At 37.0% G+C, this 27,720-nt stretch overlaps 1 protein-coding gene across 4 annotated transcripts; it reads right to left on the reverse strand.

Moving 5' to 3' along the window:
* Positions 1-14: 14 nt before the first annotated feature.
* LOC132124184 (glycogen debranching enzyme-like) lies at positions 15-27,595 on the reverse strand. Of its 4 annotated transcripts, none has more exons than XM_059535076.1 (33): positions 27,430-27,595; positions 26,155-26,365; positions 25,896-26,068; positions 25,126-25,329; positions 17,500-17,681; positions 17,302-17,413; positions 17,087-17,213; positions 16,837-16,939; positions 16,651-16,748; positions 15,982-16,121; positions 15,607-15,794; positions 14,692-14,815; positions 13,694-13,857; positions 13,393-13,494; positions 9,330-9,485; positions 8,171-8,321; positions 7,842-7,966; positions 7,001-7,113; positions 5,830-5,964; positions 5,479-5,609; positions 5,243-5,379; positions 4,941-5,074; positions 4,664-4,839; positions 4,264-4,366; positions 3,969-4,194; positions 2,393-2,510; positions 2,180-2,315; positions 1,893-2,005; positions 1,477-1,688; positions 1,302-1,399; positions 1,017-1,104; positions 552-685; positions 15-393 (listed from the first exon to the last, which is right to left on the reverse strand). In XM_059535076.1, exons 1-33 carry the CDS (start codon positions 27,509-27,511, stop codon positions 276-278), a joined length of 4,614 nt encoding a protein of 1,537 aa, XP_059391059.1. In that variant the 5' UTR covers positions 27,512-27,595; the 3' UTR covers positions 15-275. The 4 variants fall into 4 exon arrangements, with proteins under 4 accessions (XP_059391059.1, XP_059391061.1, XP_059391060.1 ...); XM_059535078.1 differs by having other exon boundaries at positions 25,896-26,065; positions 27,430-27,594; XM_059535077.1 differs by lacking the exon at positions 14,692-14,815 and adding an exon at positions 15,237-15,360 and having other exon boundaries at positions 25,896-26,065; positions 27,430-27,593.
* Between the last annotated feature and the right edge of the window lie 125 nt (positions 27,596-27,720).

Below are 27,720 nucleotides of genomic sequence, written 5' to 3' on the forward strand. Positions count from 1 at the left end.
TTCTTTGTCTTGAGGAAGCATGATATGTACTTTAATGATCACAAATGGGCATAAACCTGATCCTTAACAAACAATCCACATCATAACATGACAAAAAACCTCTTTAAAAGTGAGTTGGCACAATCAAAAGATAAAGTGTTCCCATTTCTACCAAACACTAAAACATCTCGGAGAGTATTTGTGTCTGCACAAAGCTGTGAAACAATTTAAAACAATGTACTATGAAGTTCCCAGGAAGGTGGCAAGAAGTATATGAGAGCTTGTCCTTGACAGAATCATAAATCATATAGAGCTTCCAGAACAGTGGCGATGGACCAAGCCTGTGTTTCACAACTGAATGGGCAGTACTGTCCATTTTCATTGGTTAGCTCAGGTAAACCCTTCCAAGGTGATCTAGATTAATAGAGAACATATATATATATATGAAATGTTATATATGTGCAAATGACTCAAACACTGAATTTTTAAACTCAATCTTCTGTAGATTCAAATCATTTCACTCTTTTAAAAGAAATTAAACTGCTTTTGTGTTAGTCTGAGCTCTGTAATACCTTTCTAAATGAGTATAAAGTCTAGACAGAACATTCTTCATCAGGTACACACTCTCGTTGTACTTCTCCTGGCCCATTTTCTTAGAAAAATAAAGCTTGGCTCGTAAGAAGTATCCAACTAGCCACAACCATTCCTGTAAATGAATGATGAAATGTGCATAATTTAAAAAAATTTAATCTCTTACATCCAAAACAATTTATACTTTTTGAAAGGATGGTTTACCCAAAAATGAAAATTGTCATTTACTTCCAAATCTGTACACTTCTGGAGTATGCGAAAAAATATACTATGGAAGTCAATGGGGACCAGAAACCATTAGGTTACCCAAATTCTTCAAAATATCTTATATTGCATTCAGCAGAAGAAAGAAATTCATAAAGGTTTGGAACAACGTGAGGGTGAGTAAATGATGAGAGAATTTTCATTTTTTGGGCAAACTATCCCTTTAATGTTTGAGAACATACAGGTCCTTGGTGATAGTTGAATCCTTTCGCACAGCTATAGTTGTCATTATCCAGGGAGTTGTCATAAATGCCACAGTACACTAGATCACTGTTAAACAAATACAGACACACCAACATCAGAGATTTCTACATACAAATGACTTCACCATTGCACAAATATTCTTGTTCTAGACTAAAAGCACTTATCAAGCCATGTCCAGTCAGTAAGCCAGCCAAAAGAGCACATTTTTAACTCAAGTAGCTGCTTAACTAACAGACAGACAGCAGGTGTTGTTTTCTACTCACTCTGGATCCAGCGTTTTCATTCCCAGAGTACCGAGCAATGTCTTTTCTACAATCTCTAAAGCCTTCCATGCTCTCTGCACTGTAAACAACTCTGGTGCCTGGTAAAAGAAATTACTGCATAAAAGAGCAGCCAAAAAACCCTCAAAAATAATCTTTTATAAGCACTTGGACTCACCACCACCATGGCGATGGTGAAGTTAGGCCTGAGCTGGTAGTCACACCAGGGGCTAGAGGCCCCGTAGCTGTCTTTGTAAATGCATTTCTTGTGAACCAGTTCTGGATGTTGCTCATTTGGGTCTGCAGGGTCATCTGACACGTAGAAAAACCTTTCAAAATTCTCCTGGATCCTTTGATTCCACTCTTTATAGGATACCGACTGTTCAGTTCCTGGAAAAATGACACTGTAATGGTCATGATATCTTAACAATATAAAATGATTAGCATGCTGTTATTAGCATCAAAGATTAGCATAAAAATCGTTTGCACCTTTTTTTGTAATAAAATAAAATGTTAATTTACTGGCACCTTATGTTGTGTCAAACAAGCATTGACAGTTTCATTGAGAATGTGAATGTGTTGAAGAGAATGTACCATTTCTGTGTATTGTGACAGAGGAGTAAGGGAAATATCCATTCTCATTCATCGTCATCAGCCAGTGCACCGCTGACTTACAGAGACCCACAATCTCCACCGCAGAGCCATCCCTGCACATAAACACAACACCATCATCCACTTGACGTATTGAGGATTGGTTTATCCTTGCTCAAAGCTATTCCGTCTCAGTGCTTCACACTGAAAGGATTCTTTTGTGCTAAATATAGTGGAGCATTATTATATGGGTTTAGCATTACAGGTATGTTAGGAGGTGGTTAAAGCACCTGGGTGTGGCTGGAACACCTTTATTATGAGCTTTGCCGCTCTCTCCCATTTTATCCATCCATGTCCCACAGTTGAAGCGATTTCCACCGTAAATAAATCCCGTCTCAGGATTTACTTTGGTCTCCATATTAAAGCCTATGTTACAGGACAATAGGAAAAGCAAGGTATGGTTCGAGTCAGACATGAAAAAACTGTTTTAGAAAATTACTCACCTTCATCTCGCATGTTGTGGTCGATCTGTGGACCTGCGTTTCTCTCTCTGAACTCTACTCCCTGCATATGACGCTGCATAGCCTCTTGAATAACCACATATAATGGCTGGTCGTGAACCTAATATAATTCATAACAATAATATTAACAGCCTTTAGTCAAAATTAAACCATGCCAAATCAAAAAAAGAAAAAAAATATATTTTGTGCATATATATATATATATATATATATATACACACACACATTACATTTTAATCGATTACCAGCCCTAATATATATATATATATATATATATATATATATTTATATTAGGGCTGGTAATCGATTAAAATGTTTAATCTAAGTAATTACATGATGTGGTGATTAATTAATCGAATTAATCACACATAAAATTTGTAGAAATTACACCCAAAAGATAATTTAAAGTCATTGTTGTGTAAAGCATCAAACAGCATTAAAAAGTAGGTTCAGCAAGAAATATTTAGTTTGATAAAATTGATTACCGGTACCTATACCCTACTCTTTTGGACCATGTGAGTAAACGATATGAGTAAATTTTTGGTTGGTTGAACTATAACTTTAATATTATTACTATGAAAATATGAAATTATTTCTTTAATGAAATGATACTCTAAATAATAAACCAAAACTGCCAGTAGGTGGTGGTAAATGTCTTAATGATTAAGTAATAATTGAGACTTTTATTCATTAATTTGATTCGTTCAAATGGCTGATTCATTCAGGAGTGAAGTTAATGGTTCTTTATGAATGGTTCATTGAAGCATTAGGCTTCTTCGACTTGAAGCGGATCATCACATTCAGAACGACCGATGTGATACATCAAAGTACCGCAAGAGCTTAGAGAGCAGACGACTCCTTGTGCTTTTGAATCGCTCTCGCGGTACTTTGATGTCATACACCGATCAGTCTGTGCAGCGGCACTTCAAAGCCAGCCAACGCATATGCCAATGGTTCAACACGCCAAATGGTTCACCAAATTTATTCAAAACGTGGATTAAGAAATGAAATGCCGCCCGTTGGTTTGCTTGGAAATGAACAGTTCTGCTTTGTCTTTATCTTCTGGTTGTCAAAATTTAGCAAAACAGACAACATTGTGTCTAAAATCACATAATATTAACTTCTTAATGAAATGTTGTATATATATATATATATATATATATATATATATATATATATATATATATATATATATATATATATATATATATGTGTGTGTGTGTGTGTGTGTGTGTCCTATATAATCTTATTAAATATGTAGAGTTTTGGATAAACTTGACTACCTTAATTTTTTTAAACAATACTTTTGTAAAATGGTTGTTTGTTTATACAAGACATATGTAAATTAACGTTACAAAGCTGTATGAAAGGTGAGTTTTTGTAGAATATACATTTAAAAACAAAACAAAAAAATTATCAATATTTTTCACAAATGTTGGATGTTATATGGAAGTTTGGTAGATTAAGTAAAAAGTAGGGCAGGACATTACTAAGAAGAGCAGGACACTAAGTATACTAAGTATCATAAGCTGTCAGAGATTGTTTGCATTCTTCTTACCACTGTCCCCAGGGGCTGTGCCTCAGAGTCATCAGTGGGATACATACGTGACACAGGGCACATAAGAACATCTGTACCGTTGGGCACGATATTACAGTAGTCCTGGATACACTGAAGCCACCACCATACTGCATCACGGCAGTTATAACGGGCTGCGACACCCTGACCCAGCAAATTAGGGATCAGACCATGGCGCATTGTGCCAGCAAAGGCCAAGATCATATTTCTGTCAGAAGCAACATAAGATTAGAGGGTGACAGAGTCATTGGTATGCATTCTTAAATTAGATGCTCACCTGGCCTCCAGGTACCTCCCTGTTAAAAGCATGAGGCCACGCAGTGCAATGAAAGTGTCTCGCCCCCAACAGCGGAAGATTCCAGTGGAGAAATGTGGCAGACCTGCATAGTTGCTAATGATTTATTATAAAACAAGTCCAAGGTATGTGATATGTAGAAGTGTATGGATTGGTACATCAATAATAATTATTTTAATGACACTGCAACTTAAGCATTAGAAAGCATGTCACTATAAGCATAATTTTATAGGCATGGCAACACTTTTAAACAATATACACCTGGGGCCCTGTTTAGTATCAAACATGTGGTTCTATTTTATTAATTCAAAACATTAAATAAATATAAAGAGTCTTTTCATTTAAATGATTTACACTTGCTGGAACTGTGTATGAATCCAACCTGCAGCAAGAGAAACGCAACACTGCTCCTCTTGTTTGGTCAACCTGTTGAGTCGGACCGGGACATCCTCCAGTTCAGGGGAGAGGGGCGGCAAGGCAGGGATGTGACTGACCCCACACATCTGAACTGACCCCAGGGCCAGCTGCTTAACCAGGGTCGATCCATTCTGAACAAAGCTGGAACCCATTACACACATTTACAATTTACACCCCACATACAGAATGAATACTTATCAAATCTTACACTCTTAAATATTACATTTAAACAAAACACTAACCTGGACATTTGGTTGAAAACAGCATCTACAGCTGTAGCATATGCCCCGACAATAATTGCATCAAAATAACATGGCACCAAATAGCGTGGAATATGTTTAAGGTATATAAAAACAGCATTGAACCACTTTCCAACCTATGAAAAATGTAGAAAATTTATTTCGTATGCCACATCAAAACAGTTTTACATTTTACAATATCATATTATTGCTAAGGTAATCTGAGTGATTAAAAAAAGGCCCAACTTTATTACTTAATTTATTTTCCCAAACATTTCTAAAAAAAAAAAAAAAAAATGTCCTACCTCCCGCAGAGCTCCACTTTTATTCATCAGGCGAGAGCTCACGTAATCGATCATCCAATCACCTTGTCTGAGATTATCACAGAATGGATGTCCAAGGTCATTCTTGGGCCGAATCTCAAACAACACTGACACAAAACCTGTTAGTAATGAAAGAATGAAGTTTACACAGTTACATAACTACAGTGACCTGAAACCAATCCTGGTTGGTGTATTTTACATGTGTATTTTTTTGTTACCTTGTAGGCCTCCATACTTCAGTGGCATCCAGGATGGTATATTGTAGCAGCCGCCACCATCTTCCTTCTCCTCCTCATCACAGCAGAATAACAACACGTTCATCTCAGCCAGAGTCAGTTTGGACATTAAACTGCCACATAATTTAAAACAACAGGCCTTAGTGAGAGAACTGAATGGAAAGCCAGTGAATAGATGCATATCATTATGTATCACAATTAACTGTTAAACAGCACATATTTTGCCTTCTAAACAAATGAGAAGCAAATGAATAACTTTCATTGATATTTCCCTTTCTGAACAAATGAATAACTGAATTGTATTTGAAAATGATTAAGGTAAAAATGACTCACAATTCTAGAGCTATTTTCAGGATGCCAGGGACATTGCTGTCAGTCAGACTGCCGGATTTATACAGCCGGTTAAACTGTGAGAGTTGATTTCGCAAGTAGCCAACCATTTCCTGAGAGTTTGGATCGAGACTCACCCTGTGAATTCAGTTACATGTTGACATCAATTAATTAGTGTTCATTTAAAGGAACAGTTCACCCAAAAACTCATGTGCTTTAAACATGTGGTTTTAAACTAACAAATGCTGTTATTTTTCCATGGAACACACAAAAAACTCTTCCCCAACTTTCAAGCTCCAAAAAGACTAAGGCGTACTATAATTGTGCTTTTCCACTGCGTGGTACAGGACAGTATGGCACGGCACAGCTCAGCTCACATTTGGGGGGGTTCCACTGTGTACAGTAAATGGTACTCTTTTCAGTAACACCTCACCTGAGGTTCCAAGGGAGCCGTACAATTTCCAAAATGTGACTTTAAACCCTGCTCATCACTAATTTGCTTGAAAGAATCATCTCTACCTGCATAGTGACTTGCCACATGACACACTATACCTGCTAGATCAAATCAGCACAGCCAGGGAAGACTAAATGCAACTTGAATGAACATGAATGAATGCATAGGTTTCTAACAAGTGCACCTTCTTTTAAACAACAAAATAATGACCCCAATTTTGAGGTCTGTTGAGGAAGTACAGATGTTCCTCTTCCTTTCACATGCCTATAACCCCGCCCACTCAAAATCGGTACTATACTGCAGGGGAAATGCAAACTGAATGCAATCCACAAAATGCAATCCACGCCATATCAGGCAGTGGAAAAGCACCATAAAAATGTTCTATGATTAGTGCTCTTGTTGTTTCTGGAGCTTGAAAAATCTGGAAGTTTCTTAAAAATATGTTTGTGTTTGTTCAATGGGAGAAATTTCAGCATTTTTCCTTTTATATTATATTTTTGTTGGTTTGCAAGAAAAGTTCCAAAATAGTTTTGGGTGTGTTTCTCAAAAAGATTGACTTATAATTATTTACTTTAAAAAAACTATAACCATTTAAAATATAGATATTTTTAAACTTTAAGCCATGACTGATAAAAAAAATTGACAAACAGTTACAGTGAAACCTATTATATAAGACTGCAATAAACAGGATTAATAAAATTTTTGTGTGTGTTTGATTACCTGAATGCAATTACACTACCGGGTCTGAGCTTTTCAAAAAAAATCTTCTCAACAAACTCACTGCGGCCCTCTGTGGTGGCATCTCCCTGTTTTACAATTTCACTGTCCTTTAACTGAAAAAAAAACAGGCCTAGATCAGAAGGGACACGCTTTGTCATGATTCTGCCTTCATGTCCTGATTTTTCTCTAGTCTTGTGGCAGGATCATGACAGGCCCGTGTTTTGTGTACAAGCACATGGCCTTGTCTTTGGGCCATGTGCTTGCGTTGTCTCGTCATGTAACCCCGCCCCCTTGTGATCCTCGTTTTGTAATTATTAGCGTATCAGTTTCACCTGTTGTGTTCATTATTAGCCTCCCTTTATAAACCTCTTGTGTTTCTCTGTCCTTTGACGGTTCATTGTCAAATGTTGCTAACTGTTAATCAATGTGAGAGCTGTCTAAGTAGTTGTTTGATCCTGTTTTAGTCAAAGTCTAGTTTGTAAAGTGTTAGTCTAGTTTCGTCATCTTTCGTCTGTCTAGCCCTTCTTTTGCCCCCTTGTGGGTTTTGTTTTCCTGTTTTTGTATAATAAGCTGTGTTGCTGTGACTACTGTCTGCTTTTGGGTTCATCCTCCTCCACCCACATTACAGCTTTGCACACAAGTGCAGTAGTCAAGAAACTATACACTTACACGAAGCTCCCAATAAAAAAAAGTATACAAAAACAAAGAGCATGCCAACAAATACCCACAATACCCACAGAACAGATTCTCTGTTTGTTAGTCTATTCTCTATCTGATGACCGCAATAAGCCCTCCCCTTCATGTCCCAGGGCAGCTGCTTGCGTCACTAGTGTCACGTTACCTGGATGTGTTCACGGATCTCAACCGTGTAGTTCGGCATGCCGTTAATAAACCTCTCATCTTTCACATATGATTCAGCTTTTCTCTCCACTGTATGCGCTTCTAAAATCACCTCCTCGATTTTACCTACGCAATGAGAAAGCAGATAAGTAAAAACATGTCTTGCTGGTTTATAAGTACCACTGATTCATGAGAAATCATACTTCATTGACATATGAAGTGAAAATGAAATGTCAAACTACACTAATAAATTAAGACAGATGAGTTTGATTTCAATAAAATAACGCATAAGCAAAGGGCATTCAGCACTAAAAGCATTTGCATTTGTACCTGGGATGTACATGGGAGCTAGATGCTCTCGGTATTGGTGTGTTTCTGGGTTTTTAAAGGCTGTATGAGACACAGTCACAACAGACTGATGTGTGCTGGGACAATGCCTGGTCACAGCCACTGTGTCTTCATCCAACTGATCCACATAAACCTGTGACATTCATGATTAATAGATATAAAGAAACAGACAGTCAAGTGCACATAAGACTGATGGTGGTGCAGTCGAGTGGAAAGAGGTGTAAGTAACAGGTTTAGACCCTACAATGGGTCATAACACCCTAGTAAACAGATCAAAAAGCACATATCTGAATACTAAAAGAAATTATATACAGAGGTTTGAAAAAAGGATTTGGATATAGATGTGTGAATGTCTTTGGATTACAGTAGATCGTAAAACTCAGTGATATTTATTTTAAATACATACACTTTTTAAGCAAAATAACTAGATATGCTGTTCAGAATGAACTCAAAATATCTGAATGTTTTGTTGTAGAAATGCAAAAATAGCTCATAAACGTGACGTTTGTCACGAGAAAAGGTCATTTGTTTGTAGGTGCAAATTCATGTATTCAGATTTCTTTCATTTATTCATACATTTTTGGTAAAAAAAATTATTAAACAGAAGGTTTATACACAAAAAGTGTATTATCTTGAAAATAAAAAAGATGGGAAAAAAGTTAAATTTTAAGAGATTAATTAGAGAAATAATAAACAGATACTTTTTTTGAGTGTCTCTTAAAAGTTCAACATTTGGGCCACTGTAAGTGCTTTAAAAAACCTCTTTCACATTTCTTATTTTAAGAAGACTTTCCATTCTAAGTTCATCTCTCTATAAACAACTTTGATATGAGGACAAGTTGCAAATATTTCCAACAGCATGTCTCAGATGTTAAGTTTGAACCATTTCTTTAATCTAAATTCAATCCAAGGGAATAAAACTGTCAGGCAAAGTGACTAGTGAGTTTAATCAGAAGTTAATAAATAACTTGATTATGAGTATCAAAGTTTCCTTCTGCTGTTAGAGGTTGGGTCTCATAATATATATATATATATATATATATATATATATATATATATATATATATATATATATATATATATATATATATATATATATATATATATATTAATATCGTTTATGAGTAAACATGATCCTGACCTGGGTGAAGCCCTTCTCTGCCAGATCTTGGTGGAGTTTGTTGAGGGCAAGTTTTCCTGCCATTATTCCAGTCCGGAGATTCACCTCCCCAACAGAAGAGGGCAGTGCGTCAGGATTCCACTTAGGGTACAGACGCTCTTCCTTTACTACTGAAATCTGAAGTAAAAGATATTTAGCTTTTGTAGTCAGTTTATGTTGGTAGACAATGTACCAACACTATTATGTGGGCAAAAAGCATTTTTGCGTCCACATTTGCAACATATTTGCCTGATTGTGGCAAAGAATTCTAAAATAGAAAACCATTGGGGGGGGGGGGGGGGGGGGGGGGTGCTATTCGTACAACGCACTTAAGTGGAACTGATAACCTGCATTTATTAGGAATGCTGCTTCGTTGGATTGTTTTAAAGGGTTAGTTCAGGCAAAAATGAAAATTAAGCAATAATTTACTCGACCTGAAGTCATCCTAGCTGTGTGTGACTTTCTTCTTTCAGAAGAATTCGGTTGGAGTTATTTAAACAATTGTCTTTGATCTTTCAAGCTGTTTGATGCAACTTAACAGCTGTTGCACAGCATTGGTCTATGATAAGTTTAATATAAAGCGCAACCATTGAAAAAAGTGCCTCACGTGGCGGTAAACATTTTAATCGGTCATAAAAATCACGGAGGAGAAATCTCAACTTTAGCTGCCATTCAAAAGTTTTGGGTCAGTCAAATTTTCAAAAGTCTCTTATTATATGCTCATTTAGGCTGCAATTATTTTATCAAAAATAAAAGAGTAAAAACTGCAATATTGTGAAATATCACTACATTTATTTATTTATTTTTTAATACATTTTAAAATGTAATTTATTCCTGTGATGGCAAAGTCGAATATTCAGCAGCATTACTCTAGTCTTTAGTGTCACATAGGGGTGTAACGGTACGTGTATTCGTACCGGACCGTTTCAGTTCAGGGTTTCGGTACGGTGCACATGTGTAGGCTACCGAATGCAATATTTTGTTTGCGGAACATATACATTTTCGTGTTTCCAAATGAACATATTAAGTGGCGGATTTGGAAGTCTCTCCGCGTTCAGCGCAAATCCCGCCCTGCAGCTGATTCTAAAGGCTGGTGACACAATGGCTGCGTGGCGTGAGCGTGGCGTGAGCGTGGCGTTTCTGCTGTTTGTCAGTTGCGTGGCACCTGCTTCGCGTTTTCTGTGTCTTTACACACCAGAATGGTGCCTGACGCGGCGCTGACACGCTGCTGCTACTGTAGGTTACAAAGAGGGAGACTGCCGAGGCGCTGACAGACCAGGATCTTGTCTTCACTACAACAATATCTATACTTCATGTTGAGCATAAATATAAAGCCTACTGATAAAGGACACCGTCAACAGTTTGACAGGTGCAATATGCCAGTGTGTCACCGGCCTAAGGTTTTCAAAAGGCATCACGCGAGTGTGAACATCACTACAGCTAGGAAAAAAACGATTGTAATTCAAACGCAGCTCCCGTCGGCATTTAAACAGACCTTTGCTCTTAATTCTGATTGGTCCAACGCAATAACGAAATCTGAGCAGGTCTCAAAACTGAAACTGTTCATGCTGCACTTTACACTTTGGAAAAGTTATATATATATATTTTTTAAATATGAGCAGGCCTACAAGCTGGGATTGGTAATGCTGCACTGTAATCATAGTTATTTATTTATATTTTTCATTATATTTTATTATATGATATTGGTTTGAGACTGAGAGTATTTTATTTAGTGGAGAACTTTGCAGCAGTATTTTATTTCTTATTCTTTTTTTATTTTATATATATTTTATTAAAAAGTATTTTAAAAAGTGTAAACAAATTGTTAAAAAAAGTTTATAGTAATAAACAACCTGCAGTTTAATGTTTGCATTTCTTTCCCTTACTGTACCGAAAATGAACCGAACCGTGACTTTAAAACCGAGGTACGTACCGAACTGTGATTTTTGCGTACCGTTACACCCCTAGTGTCACATCCTTCAAAAATCATTCTGCTGATTTAGTGCTCAGGAAACATTACTTGTTATTTTCATTGTGGAAAACAGTTATGCTGCTTAATATTTTTGTGGAAACTGTAATCATTTTTCCAGAATTCTTTGATGAATAGGTTTAAAAGTTTAAAGGGACATAAAGTCTTGATTAACTGAATGCATCTTTGCTGAATAAAAGTATTAATTATTAAAACTGACCCCAAACTCTTTTATGGTCATCTATGATCAAAAAGCAGAAAAGTGATCCCTTCGAAGAAAGTCAACAAAAAAGTTTGTGCAACATCCTGTCTATTAAGATGTTTCCATCTGATTATGACTTATAATATGCACTGCAATGATTAAATATATTCTTTGTCATCATAAGGTTCCTTGAATGTGTTTTGGAATATTAGATATGACATCATGGCGACTTGGAAACAGGGCTGCATGATTATGAGAAAAAAATAAATAAATCATAAATTGTCAATTATAACCTTGAAACTGTAATTGTGATTAACTACGATTATCACAATTTACATTGAATGATGTTTATACCATTGTTTAAAGCAACTGCATGCCACATTTTTATATGAAATTAAACAAGCTGATTTTCTTTTTGATTTTTTTTTTTTATAGTAATAAGCCTCAGATATCAATTATACATTGGATTGGTTTCTACTTTAAATAAAAAATTAAAAATATGCATGCTTATACTAAAATGAAAACAATGGAATAACCCTTAAAGGCACAATATGTAATTTTTCTGCTTTAAAAATAGCAGAAATCACTATATCTATGTTATATATATTTTTTTAGTTGTGTACTTACATTATCCCAACAGTTTCCACAAACTTTCAAATTCGGAGAAAATTATAGTTTAATTAGAAGACACGGCACTTTTCTTTATTTCCGTTTTGTCGCCCGTCTATGGCGTCATATAACCTTTGACCCCTCTAGTTTATCTAACTTCCTGCAGAACCCGGCAGAACGCCAAATACAAAGGTGAACAGAAGCAAAGAAGAGATGAAAAAGAAAAAGTAGTAGCTAGCCTTGATCGAGACTATTATATTTTATATTTATATTGTTTATATTAGTATTTATACCTCAATCAATAACTTAGTTATGGATCATGATTATGCTTTGCCTGCACGTTCTGTGAAGCGCAAACGTACGGGTGAAATAAATGACCCGAGAAGGTTTTGGGACAAGAGAAGAAACAAGACACGGGTAAATATTGGAGCTGCATTTCCAAGATGGAGAGAGCTTCGTGACAAGCTGAAACTACAGAGAGATGCTTGCATTCTAATAAACAGGTATGCATCCATTCAGCTAACTGTATCTATCCGTATATTTTGTGAAACGATGATGTCTTGTGTAAAACGCAGACGGACTAGCTCTCATGTATAGTATAATGTAAATCCACATTTGTTCTATATCTAGCTGGATAAAGTAGCTTCAAATGCAGTTCACTATCTTGTTCGATATCATAGTATAAATGTAATTATAATTATTTACGAAAGGCGACCGTGTTTTTTAACATATATTACTACTAGCTAGATGGAATATTGATTTGATAGGGGTCTGATAATTCATATATCTGTCCGTTCGAAAAGACGTGATTGTCAAAATTCTAAGTTAGAATGAGTGCAGAATGTGGGGAGCGACAGAGCGCGTGTTCCAATGACAACAACTCCCATGAGCCCACGCTCTTTCCCGACGTCATCAAAGTACGTCTTATGTTATTATTTTGATTGAGTGACCCCTGGTGGCCAGAAATCCCATACTGTACATTTAAGATAACCTGTAGAAAAAAAATATAAAACACATTAAGCACGCAGAATAACATTATTTGGAAAACGATTAATTGCAGCTTTGAACAATTACGTAATTGTGGCATCCAAATTTGTAATCGCGATTACAAATTTGATTAATTGTGCTGCACTACTTGGAAGCCTTGCAACCAGAGTTGTCTTAGAAGGCACCTTTACACTTATATGACATACATTTAATCACTGACTGATTGGTAGCAAGGCCTTAGGTTTCAGACACAGCAAAATAACTGCAGAGATTTTTACCTGGTGAGGTACGAGCTCATCATATCCTCTAGTGCTGCCTGAGGCACAGCAGGCCATGGAGACGATAGCAGTACTTGGTAAAGCATCATACACTGAACGAACCTACAAGAAAAACAGACTTTAATAAAAAAAAAACAATAATATTACATAGAATAGAATACACATTAAAACAAGTAATAAAATGCCTCAACATATAAAACACAAAATAGAAATAGTTTACAGGATGTTTAGTTTGAAATACTGTAGGATGTGTTGGCCGTTCATATTCATATGCTTTTTGCTATCAGTTACTTTCACTGACCTGAACGGGACATTCGTTGTCATGGGTAACATCCAAAAATACGGCATGAGCAACTGACGGCATTAAAGGCCTGAGGTTCGGCTGTACGAATGAACCTACAGGCTCCCCTCCAAAACGATAAACGAGCCGACCTTCCTCATGGCTGTCCTCGGCACTCATGGCCTCTGATGATGACAGAACAGATCTTCTCAGGAAATGGGATTTTTCACAGAATGGCCAAACTTTACATGACAGAGTTGATGTTGCAGTATGGGGTATTTTTTTTTAATTATGGGAACTTTTCATACTCTCACTATTATATTTAATTTGTCTAACTGTGAGTGCGTGCACATTGCAACCACAGCCCCATTGCTAGTTGTTCAAATAATATTTTCACACTTTCAGAATTATTTGACAAAATTAAATTTTTATTCAAAATGATGCACAATAAAAATGCACACTATTTTTTTTACTTCATTAATAGCAAGTGTTGATTGTGATGTAAATGACACCACAACTGAAGGACACTTACATTTGTATAAAAACTAATATAAAATATTTCAAAATATTTTTTTATTTATATTTTGCTGAGATTATCATAGTTTTCAAAATGTCTGTTTTAATGATCCATGTGCATTGTATGGGTCAAGGGTAGAACAGCACAATCTAAACATAATAGGTAAAAACAAAACAAATCAGAAAAAAAATGATGACAGTTTTAATATATGAAAATAAATCTGCTAGTTAATAAAAAATCAACCCGAGCGACAAAAGATTAAGTAACTGAAAAATCCACCCATATCTAACATCTCAAATTTAAGAATATTCTGTGTGAAAGACAACTAAAATTCTATCAATAGCATCTGCTGAGTTTTTAGCTCATTTTAAGCAACGATAGAAAACAATTTAGTGTCATAATAATCAGCATGCTGTATTGTACAGTATATGAACTTCACACAACATGTTCCTTATTTCTGTGTGTCACTGCAACTGCATTTCCCAATCTCTTTGCATCTTACCTCGGATAAGGGAGGTAATGCCAAGCCTAGTCATAAAGATATTGTCCAGCTCCTCGCTGCCAGTGAAGAGCTCAGCCACCACATACAGATCAGGCCTGTGTTGACGTGCAACAGCCAACATATACTGCAGCCCACCAAGCAGCAGGGTTAGAGAGATAGATAGATAGATAGATAGATAGATAGATAGATAGATAGATAGATAGATAGATAGATAGATAGATAGATAGATAGATAGATAGAATGAAAGCAAATTAAGCAAGACAGACAGATGATGGTGTGAAGCGTATGACAAAGAATCGGAACATGCTCAGATTACATAATCAGCCATTATTGCATTAGGACATTAAGCAGGTTTGTTAGTAATGAAATGTGTCATTAATGTGCACATGAAATGCATAAGGTCAAAGTAGATGATGAAGAGAAAGAGTTAATGTTGCCAAAAAAGGTATGAATTTTTTTTGAGAAAACAAATGGCGGGAAAGAAAAAAAAACACAAAAAGCAAATTTAGTGTGAAGGGCAAATGTGTCTCTTGCGTCTGCAGTACCTCTGACGAGACTGGTTATTCCCAGCCGATTAACAAACAAATTGTCAAGCTGTTCACTTCCTGTAAAGAGTTCGGCTATCACATAAAGATTGGGCCTGACCACTCTGGCTGCAGCTAACATGGCCTATAGACACAACATACAAGTTGTCACATCCAACAGTACATGTCAAATACCTGCAGTACAACCTCAGAAGGAATGAAACCACCCATTTTTCACATTAAAATAGTCACTTTATAAATTTACTATGACATTGCTGAACATTCTGAGTTTCAGAACATTCTCAGTCTGCCTGTTATATATGTCATTTGTACAAATATATCATGAAATATGCATGCAGATCAAAAATAAAGTAGAAATCAGAGCATGTACCTCAGCCACATGAAGGGGTGTAGAGTGGCAGTTATCCAGACGTACACCGGAGAAATGTTTGGCTGTGATCTCTGTGTACTTCTTCATATGAGCCCATAAGTACGGACAGTCCTCTGGTTTGTCGCCATAGCGAAGTTTCACACTGTCACCCCAGCAAACAAGCTCTCTTCTGAGGTAAACATCACATCCTAACAGACAGATGAATCGATTACAAGGCTCCTTAACCAGCTAGACAGTATAAGTCATCAGAAACACAATGCAAGTTTTTGCAATTTCTAGACCAGCACCAAACCAGCATCAAAAAGTCTGCATGAGCATGCTGGTATTTTCATTACTGTTCAGCAGAAACCAAAATAGACATATGTTTTGACTCACCCGGCTCTGCAAAGTTTCTAAGTGGGTCATCTCCCATGACCCATCCATTATGGGCGAGCAGATGACAAGCATTATTTGGATTCTGCATCAGCTGGTTTTCCTGCTCCATGGTCATGTCCTCAAATGGGAAGTTAAAATATCTGAATCATCAAAACAAGGCTGAACTGTAATTCTGCCATTCCGATCAGCTACCAGGCGGTTACAATGACCACTTGAGAGGAAAATTTTGATTTATCATTTAGATGTATTAATTTTGATTTATTTGTGGAATAAAAAAAGGTTCTGTTTGAGGTACTTTAGGGAATATTTCACTTAAAAATCATCCAAGATGTTTCTTCATCAGAACAGATCTGGAGAAATTTAGCATTACATCACTTGCTCACAAATTGATCGTTTGCAGTGAATGGGTGCCATCAGAATGAGGATTCAATGGTAGACAAATTATATAATAATCTGTTCTTTTAAATAAATACACTCATCTAAATCTTGGATGGCCTGTCATCTGATTTCATATTTAATTTTTTACATGATGTAAATACAAAACAAGCTATGGCTAGCTGCTTTAAGATCTCTTCCTGTCTAACTGGGCAGTTCCTTGCCAGAAGAAGTTGCAAAGCAGCCCAAACTTTATAATGCTTGTGTAACTCTGCAAGACTACATAATTTTTACCTAGTCACCAAAGGGTTTGTCTTGGTGACAGGTCCAAGCTGAGGGCCGTTGGCGGCGAGTCTTTCATAACAAACCGTTCCCACTATGCAGTTTATAGCCTTCAAGGAAGAAATTATATAAAGTAATCAGACTGACATCACAGCTAAACAGACAGATCATCTGTGAATCTTGCACACAGAAACCAACCTTCTCATGATGGCTATGCATTTCCTTATAGCATTCCACATTTAGTTCTTCCAGACTCATCTTAAACCAGTCACAGCACTCTTGGATGGATTTGGGACCGTTACTGTTGTTTTAATTAACACACGTAAAATAAAATGTATTTGTTTACAAAGTGCACCACAGACATAATTATAAGAAAAATAAAATCTAGATCACATGGTCACAAAAAAACTTAATCATAAAACAGAACTTGAACAGGAAGTGAACTCACGTGTGTCTGCCAAACATCTCCAGGGCCAGCTGCATGTCTACAGCGTTGCTGAAGCGTCTGTACTGTGAATCCTGGGTGAATTTCAATTGTGGCTTTCCCTCCAGCTCAGGCCCCACAGGTCTGTTACCTACAGATGGCAAATACACCCAACTTAGCTCAGACCCTACAAAAGTGATGAGCATCCAAAAACATGCTAGCAGACTTGAAACACTCACCAGCCTGAAGAACCTTCCTAAACTGCTCCACGGCTTTCTCAACGTTCACCTGTAAAAACTCCCATAGTTTCAGTTGGGAGAAAACTTCTGTCCATAGAAGCCCTCGAAGCATCTGAAACATCAAGCCAATTTATTGGTCACCACAAACTTTAAAGTATCTTTGGAATGTAAAAAACCTGTGACACTCTCAAGACTTACAGTTATGCATTTGTCATTTTCAATAAGAGGTGGAAGGCTGCTGTTGCTGTATTTTCCATCTGCTACAGCACAGCTGAAATGCCACAGGGCTCTGTCCAGCAGCCAGGCTGGCTTCAGATAAGGAGAGTTTACCAGGTTATAGCCACACTCTGGATGGAGTCGGATCCACTTACTGTTGGCAGCTAACCAAGGGAACATAGGTATTATTTCATAATCGTCATCGTTCAAGACCATTTATCCAAGATATTTTATTTCACCCAAAAGGAGTACTTTGTTTTCAAAACCCAAACATATGGAAGTTCAATCTGGTATACCTGTTAGTATGGGATTATATTACATAGACTAGATCAATAGTGTGCACATATTAAGGAAATTAAAAGGTGACATGTAAACATACTTAATTGGCTGGAAATTAATTGTATGCAAGTGTCTGATAAGGCCTGGTACGTTTGCACATAATAAAACAGTAAAATCAATTTCTAAATGGCTCATTAAGTGTGATAAACTTCAGTATTTTGTTTAAAGAACTGCTCTGATTCCACATTAATAGAATCACGGCCGTTCTGTTCCACAAACGATGGCAGCTGTGTTTAAAAGATTAAAGAGCAGAAAACACTCCCTGTGATAAAACCATAGACCAGGGGTTTCAAAGTGTGGGGCGCGCCTCCACAGGGGGGCGCTAGAGCATGTCAGGGGAGGCGCGTGGAAAAATGATAATAAATGAAAAATATAATTGAGTTTGGACATTTCTGGCTCTCTATTCAAAATTAATATCCTGAACTTACACAAAGGGCACTGAGGAAAATTTTACCATTCGTTTCAACGTATTTGTGCGAATCAAGATTTTCTGTTCTGACATTCATCAAGAACAAATATCGTTCACGTCTTCAAGTGGAGGATGACCTTCATCTGTTTCTGACATCACTGCAACCACAAATTAGTCTTCTCTGCGCAGCAAGGAAACAAATGCATACCGCTCACTAAGGTAGGTTATACAATATAATTATGTAAGCATATTAATCAGTAGTAGAGATGTTTAAATTTTGGCATTGTTTGAAGTTCTTTCCACACTCTCTATTACAGGTCATCTGACTGTTTTGACTGGGGTAGACAGTTCTTGCAATTTTAAATGCTAAAAAAATATCCATCATTGTTTTTGTTTCATTAAAACAAAGTTTAAAAACTTAGTTTTAAAAACTTTATATTAACCTACCGTATTTTCCACACTATAAGGCGCACTTAAAAGCCTTTAATTTTCTCAAAAAATGACAGCGCGCCTTATAATCTGGAGCGCCTTATATATGGATCAAGGCGCTCTGTCAAAATGTTGACATTCCCTTTAGCACAGCTCCATCTAGTGGATGCATAACGCAAACCCAGTCAAACGTTTGACTGCAGTATCTTCTATTCTATGCGCCTTATAGTGCGGAAAATACGGTACTTGTTATTACTCTAAAAATAACTGCCCTTTTTATGTTAACACAAATAATAATAAAAGTGAGTTAACATTCTGACATTGTTATGTGTGTTTATCTTTGTGTGTGTGTGTGTTGGGGGGTAGCATTGGGTAAATTGTGTCAAAAGGGAGGCCCTCTGTCTTAGACTTTGAAAACACCTGCCATAGACTGTATAAAAACATGGACGTAGTGTCCGTGACATCACTCGTAGTTTTCTGAAGAGCGTTTTTAAAGCATAAAATGGGCGGGGCCAGCTGTTGCCATCTTGGCAGCGCGTCACTCCTGGATTATCGAAAATGGTCAAAGAAGCGGGAGCTGGTTGCTGAAATCCCACCCACCTAGCTTGACAATGGTGATAGCAGCAGCAATCTTTCCACCTGTCACTCAAGTGACCACGCCCTTAATTATGCAGAACTTTAAAGATTAATGTAATTTAAACAAATGAGTTTAAACAAATATATTTCATTTTTGTTTCCCTTCACGTGGCTGTTTTTGTATCAAAACAACTTTTTGTACCAGGCTGTAAACATTTTTCTCTGCTGTAAAGTTGGGCATTTTAACATTGGGAGTCTATAGATACAGACGGTTGGTCTGGGAACGCTCCCGGGAACGCCCCATCACGTGATGTGAATTTAGCCCGTGGGGGAAAACATTGCGTTGGCGCCAATTGAAATACACGGGACAATCATGCCGAAGAGTTGTTGTGTCGTTTTCCGTACCTCCTATAAACTAACAAATTATGAAATTAAGTTCTACATCCTTCCTAATAAACATACAGAACCGGAAAGGATGACAAAATGGCTACAAGCAATAAGTTGTGAGGATGATCAAGGGAAGTTGTGGAAATGTGTGCAGTCGGCTTTCATCACAGGCAGGCTACGTTAACATTGTGTTCATTATTAACGTTATCAAAACTGTGTAAGGTTGTTTCAGAAAGTGGCATGTATATATAATTAGCCTTATCATTCTACCTTAAGCAAAACTATGTAACATTAGCCTAGTGTCGAACATAAACCTGTTTACCCACTTAAAAAAGCGTGTGGACACGTAACAACTTAGTTTTGTGTCAGAACTTTTACACTTTCATTCATAAATTCACCCCGTCTGTGTTTGCGAAACGATTGAATCGCGGAATCCAGTCAAAAATAGAACTTGCTGTATAAAGCAGAATGTCACGGAATTTGGCTATTTTTGAATGAATACATCTATATTAGGGCTGTAAAATGAATCAGATATCGATATGGCCTTGTGTATATGAATATTAAAGTTAAAAGAGACTAAAATTGTTCTACGCGTCTCTGGGAATGTGCGCTCAAAATGTGCATTTTTGTCATTCAAATACACACGATGTTCGCAGTGTTTTCCCCCACGCCGACTCCGCCCTCGCCACACCCCCAGCTATGACTAGATGCCGACTGTATGTATGGGACTGACTCCCTTTTGGAGCCAGCATCTAGCGGCCGTTCGATGAATTGCAATTTTAGTCACTTCTGTGTTGGTTTCGCAAGAGAGACCGGAAGACATCAGAAGCTTAAAAAGTGCCTCTGAGTCCAAGGTTTAAGTATTGATATTAATTAAATATGTAATTTTTTTACTTGCAGCCACTTATTATAAAAAAATATGCATTTTGTTTTGGGATACCATAAAAAAAAAGTAACTGATCAGTGTTGGGGGTAATGCATTACAAGTAACGCGAGTTACGTAATCAGATTACTTTTTTCAAGTAACTAGTAAAGTAACGCATTACTTTTTAATTTACAAGAAAATATCTGAGTTACTTTTTCAAAAAAGTAATGCCAGTTACTTTGTATTCCCATTTTTTGACTGACAAGCCTCCTGTTCCCATATTGGGAGAAATCGGAAGTATGGAGGCGTTGTGTGCGCTGTGTGAACATGTTACTGTAGTTCTAGACTAAATGTGAATGTGCATTAATTCATCCCACTCACAAAAAAACAAAACAGATTTAGTATTCATCAAAATTAATCAAAACAGTGAAATGCAAACTCAGAATATGACGCAAACCTGCTATAACTAAATATATTACAGTTTTTCTCAATTGCTAAAACACTGAACCCTATTGTTTGAACCAAATGCTCAGTTGCCTGAACCCACTGATTGAATCAATCACTCTTTTGGCAAAACCATAAGCACTTTTCACCTGTTTAGACACAACTTGTCAACACATTTTCATTGTGATGCACCTGTGCTGCAGAATGGTGAGCACAAGTGACAAAAGTCAAACACAATGAAAGCACAGGTGTCACCAGTTGAACACAACAACTCAAAATTGATCACACTTGTGGCTAATGATGTGAGGGAACATATAAGCCAGTTCAGAGAGCACTGGTTTGTGAGGTCTTACAATGGATAGAAATCTGAGAGGAAGAGTCCGTGTGAGAGGTGGTCGAGGTGGTCGAGGTGGTCAGCAAAGACAAAGAACAGTAATATCTGATGAAATCAGAGCTACTGTGATTGACCATGTTCTTGTCCATGGTATGAGCATGAGGGAGGCTGGACAAAGGGTACAACCAAACCTTAGTAGATTCACTGTGTCCACCATAATCCGAAGATTTAGAGAAGAGAACAGGTAATAACTTTTTTTTTTTTTATTATAACCTAGTATGTAAATGCTGACAGCAATTACTGTAAGACATACTATATACTGTATCACAGTATACTGTAAGTAAATATGTTCCAGTACACCACTGTACCAATGTACTGTAGTATTGTAATGGAGGGTTGGTCTAACTGTTTGTAGGCCTAGTATTCCATGTATATTTTTTTTGTAACTCCATGTTCTCTTTTTGTAGAATTGAAAGACTGCCACATGGGGGTGGCAGGACAGGTATGTTCTCCCCACACCAAGAGACCCTAATTGTTGATATAGTCCGTGAGAACAATGCCATTAAACTGCGTGAAATTCAGCAGAAGATCATTGAGGACCATGTAAATTTTGAGGGTATAAACCGTGTCAGCCTCTCTACTGTTGATCGTGTCCTCAAGCGCAACAGACTGCGCATGAAACCGCTATACAGAGTGCCTTTTGACCGCAACTCAGAGAGAGTAAAGGAGCAAAGATTCCAGTATGTACAGGTTGGCATACATCCAGACACATTCAATGTTGATCACTGTAGTGATTTTACTGTAGTGGCCTAAATCACTTTCCGTATCACTTACAGAACTATATCTATTTCTACAGAGGGTTTTTGAACTGGATGCAATAGAAAGACCCCATGAATTCATCTATATGGATGAAGCTGGGTTTAATCTCACCAAAAGGAGAAGGAGAGGCCGTAATGTGATTGGCCATCGGGCCATTGTTGGTGTTCCTGGGCAGCGTGGTGCCAATGTCACATTATGTGCTGCCATCAGCAATCATGGGGTTGTCCACCATCATGCCAACCTGGGGCCCTACAGCACTCACCAGCTTCTCATTTTCCTCAATAACATGCGAGATGCTCTGTTGGGGCAGCAGGATGAGCATCCCATCTATGTGGTTGTTTGGGATAATGTGAGTTTTCACAGAGCCCTCCAGGTTAGAGAGTGGTTCAATATGAACCAAGATTTTATCAATCTTTGCCTTCCACCATACTCCCCTTTCCTAAACCCCATTGAGGAATTCTTCTCCTCATGGCGGTGGAAGGTATATGAACGCCAACCTTACACCAGGGTAAATCTCCTGCAAGCCATGGGACTTGCCTGTGGTGACATGGGTGTGGAGGCATGCCAAGCCTGGATACGGCATGCCAGGGTTTTTTTTCCCCGTTGCCTGGCCAGACAAAATGCGGCCTGTGATGTGGATGAAGTCCTGTGGCCTGACCCAGTACGGAGACATGATGCTGTGGCTGAATAATTCACTTATTTGTATTTTTTGTACTTTATATTTACAGTATACATAGGCTTACTGTACACAAGTGGTAAGCACGTATGATTTCTGTTTGGTTTTTAAAAGTGATACAGTACATGTAAATGCACAAGATTTCTGTTTTGTCTTTTTGTACAAGTGCTAAATGCACTTTTTTTTTTTTTTTTTTTTTTTGCAACTTGCATTTAGCCTACAGTGAACAAACATTTATTTCACCAGCTTCATGTCCTGAGTATTGTGTTTTCTATTTTTCTAGTGTTTAGTGACTGTTCAGTAGTTTTTTTTTTTTTATTTTGATTGACTCGGGGCACGATTTGACAACATAGTTCAGTTTTGAGCACAGATTGAACTGTTTTGAGGTGAAAGTTTGGTTTTGCAAGAAGTGTCTGAGGTTTTGTAAATGTAGCTTGAAAATTGAGTTGTGTGTTCAGTTTAAGAGAAAAGGTGAGCTGCTTTCAAGAAATGTGTTTTAGCAATCGAGAAACTGTAAATGACACAAATGTATCTATTCCCATTTTATTAACAGTGTCTTTGCTGCTGACCTTTAATGATCCAGTTCAACCATACTAATAATTAAAAAATGACTAGATAAACTAACAATTGTGCTTCATTGTGTTTTTTTTTTTTTTTTTTTTTTTATTGCTGAAGAGTGAACCTTCTTCTCCTGTGTTCTACTGTACAGACGTGAATTTACTTTTCCTTCAGCCTGAGGTTTATTCATTACACTTTTTGGTGTGAAAGGGCTTCTACATTTGCTATAAATAGAACTTCTTATATTAAAAACAATCAAGCCCTGCTCATATTTAGAAAGTAACGCAAAAGTAATGTAACACATTACTTTCCATAAAAAGTAACTAAGTAACGTATTTAGTTACTCTTTTAGGGAGTAACGCAATATTGTAAGGCATTACTTTTAAAAGTAACTTTCCCCAACACTGTAACTGATGCATGGTATTATATTTATTGGCATAAACCATACGTAAATAGCCTTCCCTTTTCAGTTAGAAAAAAGCTGGAAACTTCAGTATGTTCCTTTAAAGTTTCATTAGGCTATTTTAGAGGGGAAAATGCAATAATTTAGATATCGTTTACTAAATGGGCTCTGTTGTGAGAATAACAATAAAAACAAAAAGAAAACCGACCACCACACATCTAGAAACAAATGTCTCATATTTACACATATTTATATTTTGGGGGGATATTGCCCTTTTTTTTTGTTACTAAACATATGTCTGAAAATTTATTTAGGAAAAAATAAAACATGTCAGACAGGAATATTGCTAAATTTGATATGAATAAGCCTGCAATGATGTCAGTAGGAAGCCATCATGCTGTGGGACTTTAGCATGTTGGGAGACTCAAATTGTAATTTTTTTATTCCTGCCAAAATGGTTGCTATAACACATTTCAGATTGTAAGCTGCAGGTTTATGTAATATTAACTCATATTTTTTAATGGCTGGTATCATTTAATTGCTTTACACAACTGTTGCAATTTCATTTCTGACTGTGAATCTCAGTGGGTTAAATAAGGTCATCGGTAAATGCCAATGTCTCATGGTAACAGCATGCTGAAATCTTACCTTACCATTTACAGCTAACATACCGAAAGCAAAAGTAAAATAAGTCCTAAAATGCAAACATTTTGGGGCCCTGTTGAACAACTTCTTAACCCTGCTGAATCTCTTTTACATACTAACCAAAACGGAGAAAACAAAGGTTTTCAGTTTGACATCCTATTAACCTTTACAGTGTTCATGAGGTCAGATTTGTATCCATGGCATACATGCAGCAGTGGGCAACATGAAACATTAGAATGGCACAAAAAACAAGTCAGCTAAGGTTAATCTTCCTGCAGAGCAACTGAAAGGTCAAAAATCTCAACCATTGAGCCACAGATGTGACCAGCTTTCATCTGCACTCTGATAGCTGCAATTTATATATAAATAGCCTAACCCTTTCTTTCTTGGTCTGCTGTGTCATTCTTCAGAGGTGACATTGCCATTCCAATAAGATTAATAGCTGAACCCAGAAACTTCCAGACACTAGAAACACAATGCAGTGTTAGAAGTTTCTGCTAGTGTTTCCCAAACCTGTCCTTGAGAACATTATGTATGTCTTTCCTAATTAGACACACTCAATTTAGTTCTTGCAGTCTTTACTAAAGAGCTGATGAGTGCCAATCAGGTGTGTTAGATAAGGGAGACATACAAAAGGTGCAGGGCAGGGGGTCCTCCAGGACAGGGTTGGTAAGCACTGTGCTAGAGTTCTTGACTAAATGCTAAAGATGCAGCAGAAACATACCTGTGTGGTTGTACACCACATCTGTGATGCAAAGCATGCTCCACTCTTTCTTAAGTTTCTCCATCAGGTTGCCCACATCCATCCAAGTGTAGTTCTTGCCAGGAGAGGAGAAATCAGGGTTCAGCTCCAGCTGATCAGCTATGGAGTAGCATGATCGTGATGCGCCTAGTTTCTGCAGAGGCGTGAAGTGGATCATATTGTAACCTGAACATTAAAAAAAAGTCATTTACTTTAGATGAATGGAGCTTTAGATGAATGGAGCAAAATAGTTTGTTGGATAGTTGGTGTTTCGCCATCTGGTGTTTCAACAATTTTCACCAACAGGCTTCATGATTCATTCATCCATATAGCACAAATAGTGCAGGACGAGTTACATGCCAACTTTTAATACTTCGAGTTAGTAATTTGTTCAAGTACTATGGGCAATAGTAAAGGTTTGTCTTAGCTAACACCACTAATGATAAATAAAACTTGTTTGCAGCTGTAAGGTGAAATTAATATTAATTTCACATTTAAACTTAATTTAATTAAAAGATGCTTGTTCGGACTGCTGAAAAACACAGGCACATATGGCATGCATGCTCATACTTGTATTTACGTGACTATGAAAAGCAGCAATAACCCAGAGACAGATTTTATGTGAAATGTCTTTTTACTATGCATTGAACTCTATTACCTGCATAGTCACAGACAATAGAGAGTAAATACCCATTTTATAAACATTAGTATATGTTTGTCATACATGAGTTTCAACAGATAGTGATTCATACCAGTTTCCTTGGCCACTCTGAGTCTGTCCAGCCATTCATCAAGAGGGCCCAAACACTTAGCAAGGTAAGTCTGAACTGTAATGCAATCGAGAGGCAGGATTTTCCTCTCATGGCCAATACGCAACACTGGATCCACAATAATGTAGCCACCTCCGGTTCTTTCATCATTCCTGCTTACAGAATAGGGAAACACTATTCTTCTCTGAAGGCAACTAGAAACTAATTCCAAGAAGTAAATGCATTAATACAACTCACTCACCCACACCCAAAGTAATACTGATAAGAGCCTGCTATCTCCAGGTCCAGTTTGCAGTATTTGTCTGAATCATCCTCTCTGCCGCTGGGGTTCACCCACTCCAGCTGACGGAAGCTGGAGCTGACGAACCTCTTGCCTGGTGCTGGGTAGTTGGTGTGGACGTGCACATTCTTACCCTGCAGGGTAGGGCCCAGGCGGAACTGAAGCTCAAAGCCTGAGTAAATTTTATGCGAGCCACATGAGAAAACTGCAGGAAGTATTGCACAACCAATATCCCTGTAAAACTGAAACTTTCGATTAAATACTGCATTTATCAGTTACATGCATCATAAATTATTGTGTTCAATAATGTATGTTGTAGTCCTTAGCAACTTTTATTTATTTTTTTATAAAAGGGTTTAAAAATGTACTTTTCATGTACTGTGTAATTTAGGTTTTAGAATAAATAATATAAAACATGAAAATCTAAAATATTATATTTTATTCTAAAATATTTGCAGTTATATTTTAATTAAATATTTTATTTCTTTCTTCTTTAAAGACACTGGTTATAAAAACCGTATTTTTTAATGCATATATTGTTTTGGGGTACAATTTGAAAAACAAAATGATCTAATGCATGGCACTTTAATGCATATTTAAAAACATACAATGAACAAAAGTCAGTTCTAAAAGGTGGAAATTGTAGAACATTTATATTGTACAACATAACACAAAAATCTTTTCAAGTAGAATGAGATCTTATTTTACCCATAATTCTAAGATATTTAAGCTATTTCAAAAATTTAAAAAAAAATCCAGCGGGAACCCATGGCTTAAAAGTGTTAATGCTTAAAAGAATTTTAGGTAAACAATATGCTGGTACTGTATTCTATTCCATATAGAGCAACAAACTGACCTTTGTAAATTATTTTTATGTTATCTGCACTGCAAAACCTAAGCACCACAGAAAATGGCATAGAACACCAGCACATTCCTCTGCTATATATAGCAGACAGCTTTTTGAATGTGATATTTGGTGCTCAAGCACCATGAGCATTTAACACGTAAATCTATCCAAAGATTTTTTCCAGGGGTCCAAAGTGTTGAGTTGCAAAAAGTAATAAAGTAAGAGAAATAAGTGGGGAAGAATAAATTATCCATTAACACCAGCATTAAAAATGTTAAAATAAATATATAAAAGAATAAAATAAACATCATGGTGGCATGGATAATGATGACAGTGCATTTGCAATGCACAAATGATTATAAAAAAGGAATTGTAACAATAAGACATACCTTGCTCCAGGCGAAATAGAGTGCGCTCCAGTCTCTCCATGTCATTCAGGAGAAGCACTCGGGTCTGTTTGCCACGAAACATGTTGGCGGGGTTTTTTTAGATGGCCTTTAAACACAGGAGAGGTTACCTCTGGATCCCCAAGAGCACAGGCTGCCATATGACAACAACGTACAACATGTGAACAATCTGCTGCAATTGATACAGGCTAGTGGGGGATTTGCACGTTTCACAGCTTCAAAACAACGTTTGCATCAAAATCTGACCTACTGATCTAACATGACATAGATAGA

This window comes from Carassius carassius, chromosome 42 (assembly GCF_963082965.1).
Source record: "Carassius carassius chromosome 42, fCarCar2.1, whole genome shotgun sequence".
Classification (NCBI taxonomy): domain Eukaryota; kingdom Metazoa; phylum Chordata; class Actinopteri; order Cypriniformes; family Cyprinidae; genus Carassius; species Carassius carassius.

Coding starts and splice junctions, on each gene's coding strand:
- LOC132124184 (XM_059535076.1), bottom strand. CDS start 27,511: ATGTTTCGTGGCAAACAGACCCGAGTGCTTCTCCTGAATGACATGGAG. Junction 15,795..15,981: donor TAGAAACTTTGCAGAGCCGG/GTGAGTCAAAAC, acceptor TCTGTCTGTTAG/GATGTGATGTTTACCTCAGA. Junction 2,006..2,179: donor GGTGTTCCAGCCACACCCAG/GTGCTTTAACCA, acceptor GTTTATGTGCAG/GGATGGCTCTGCGGTGGAGA.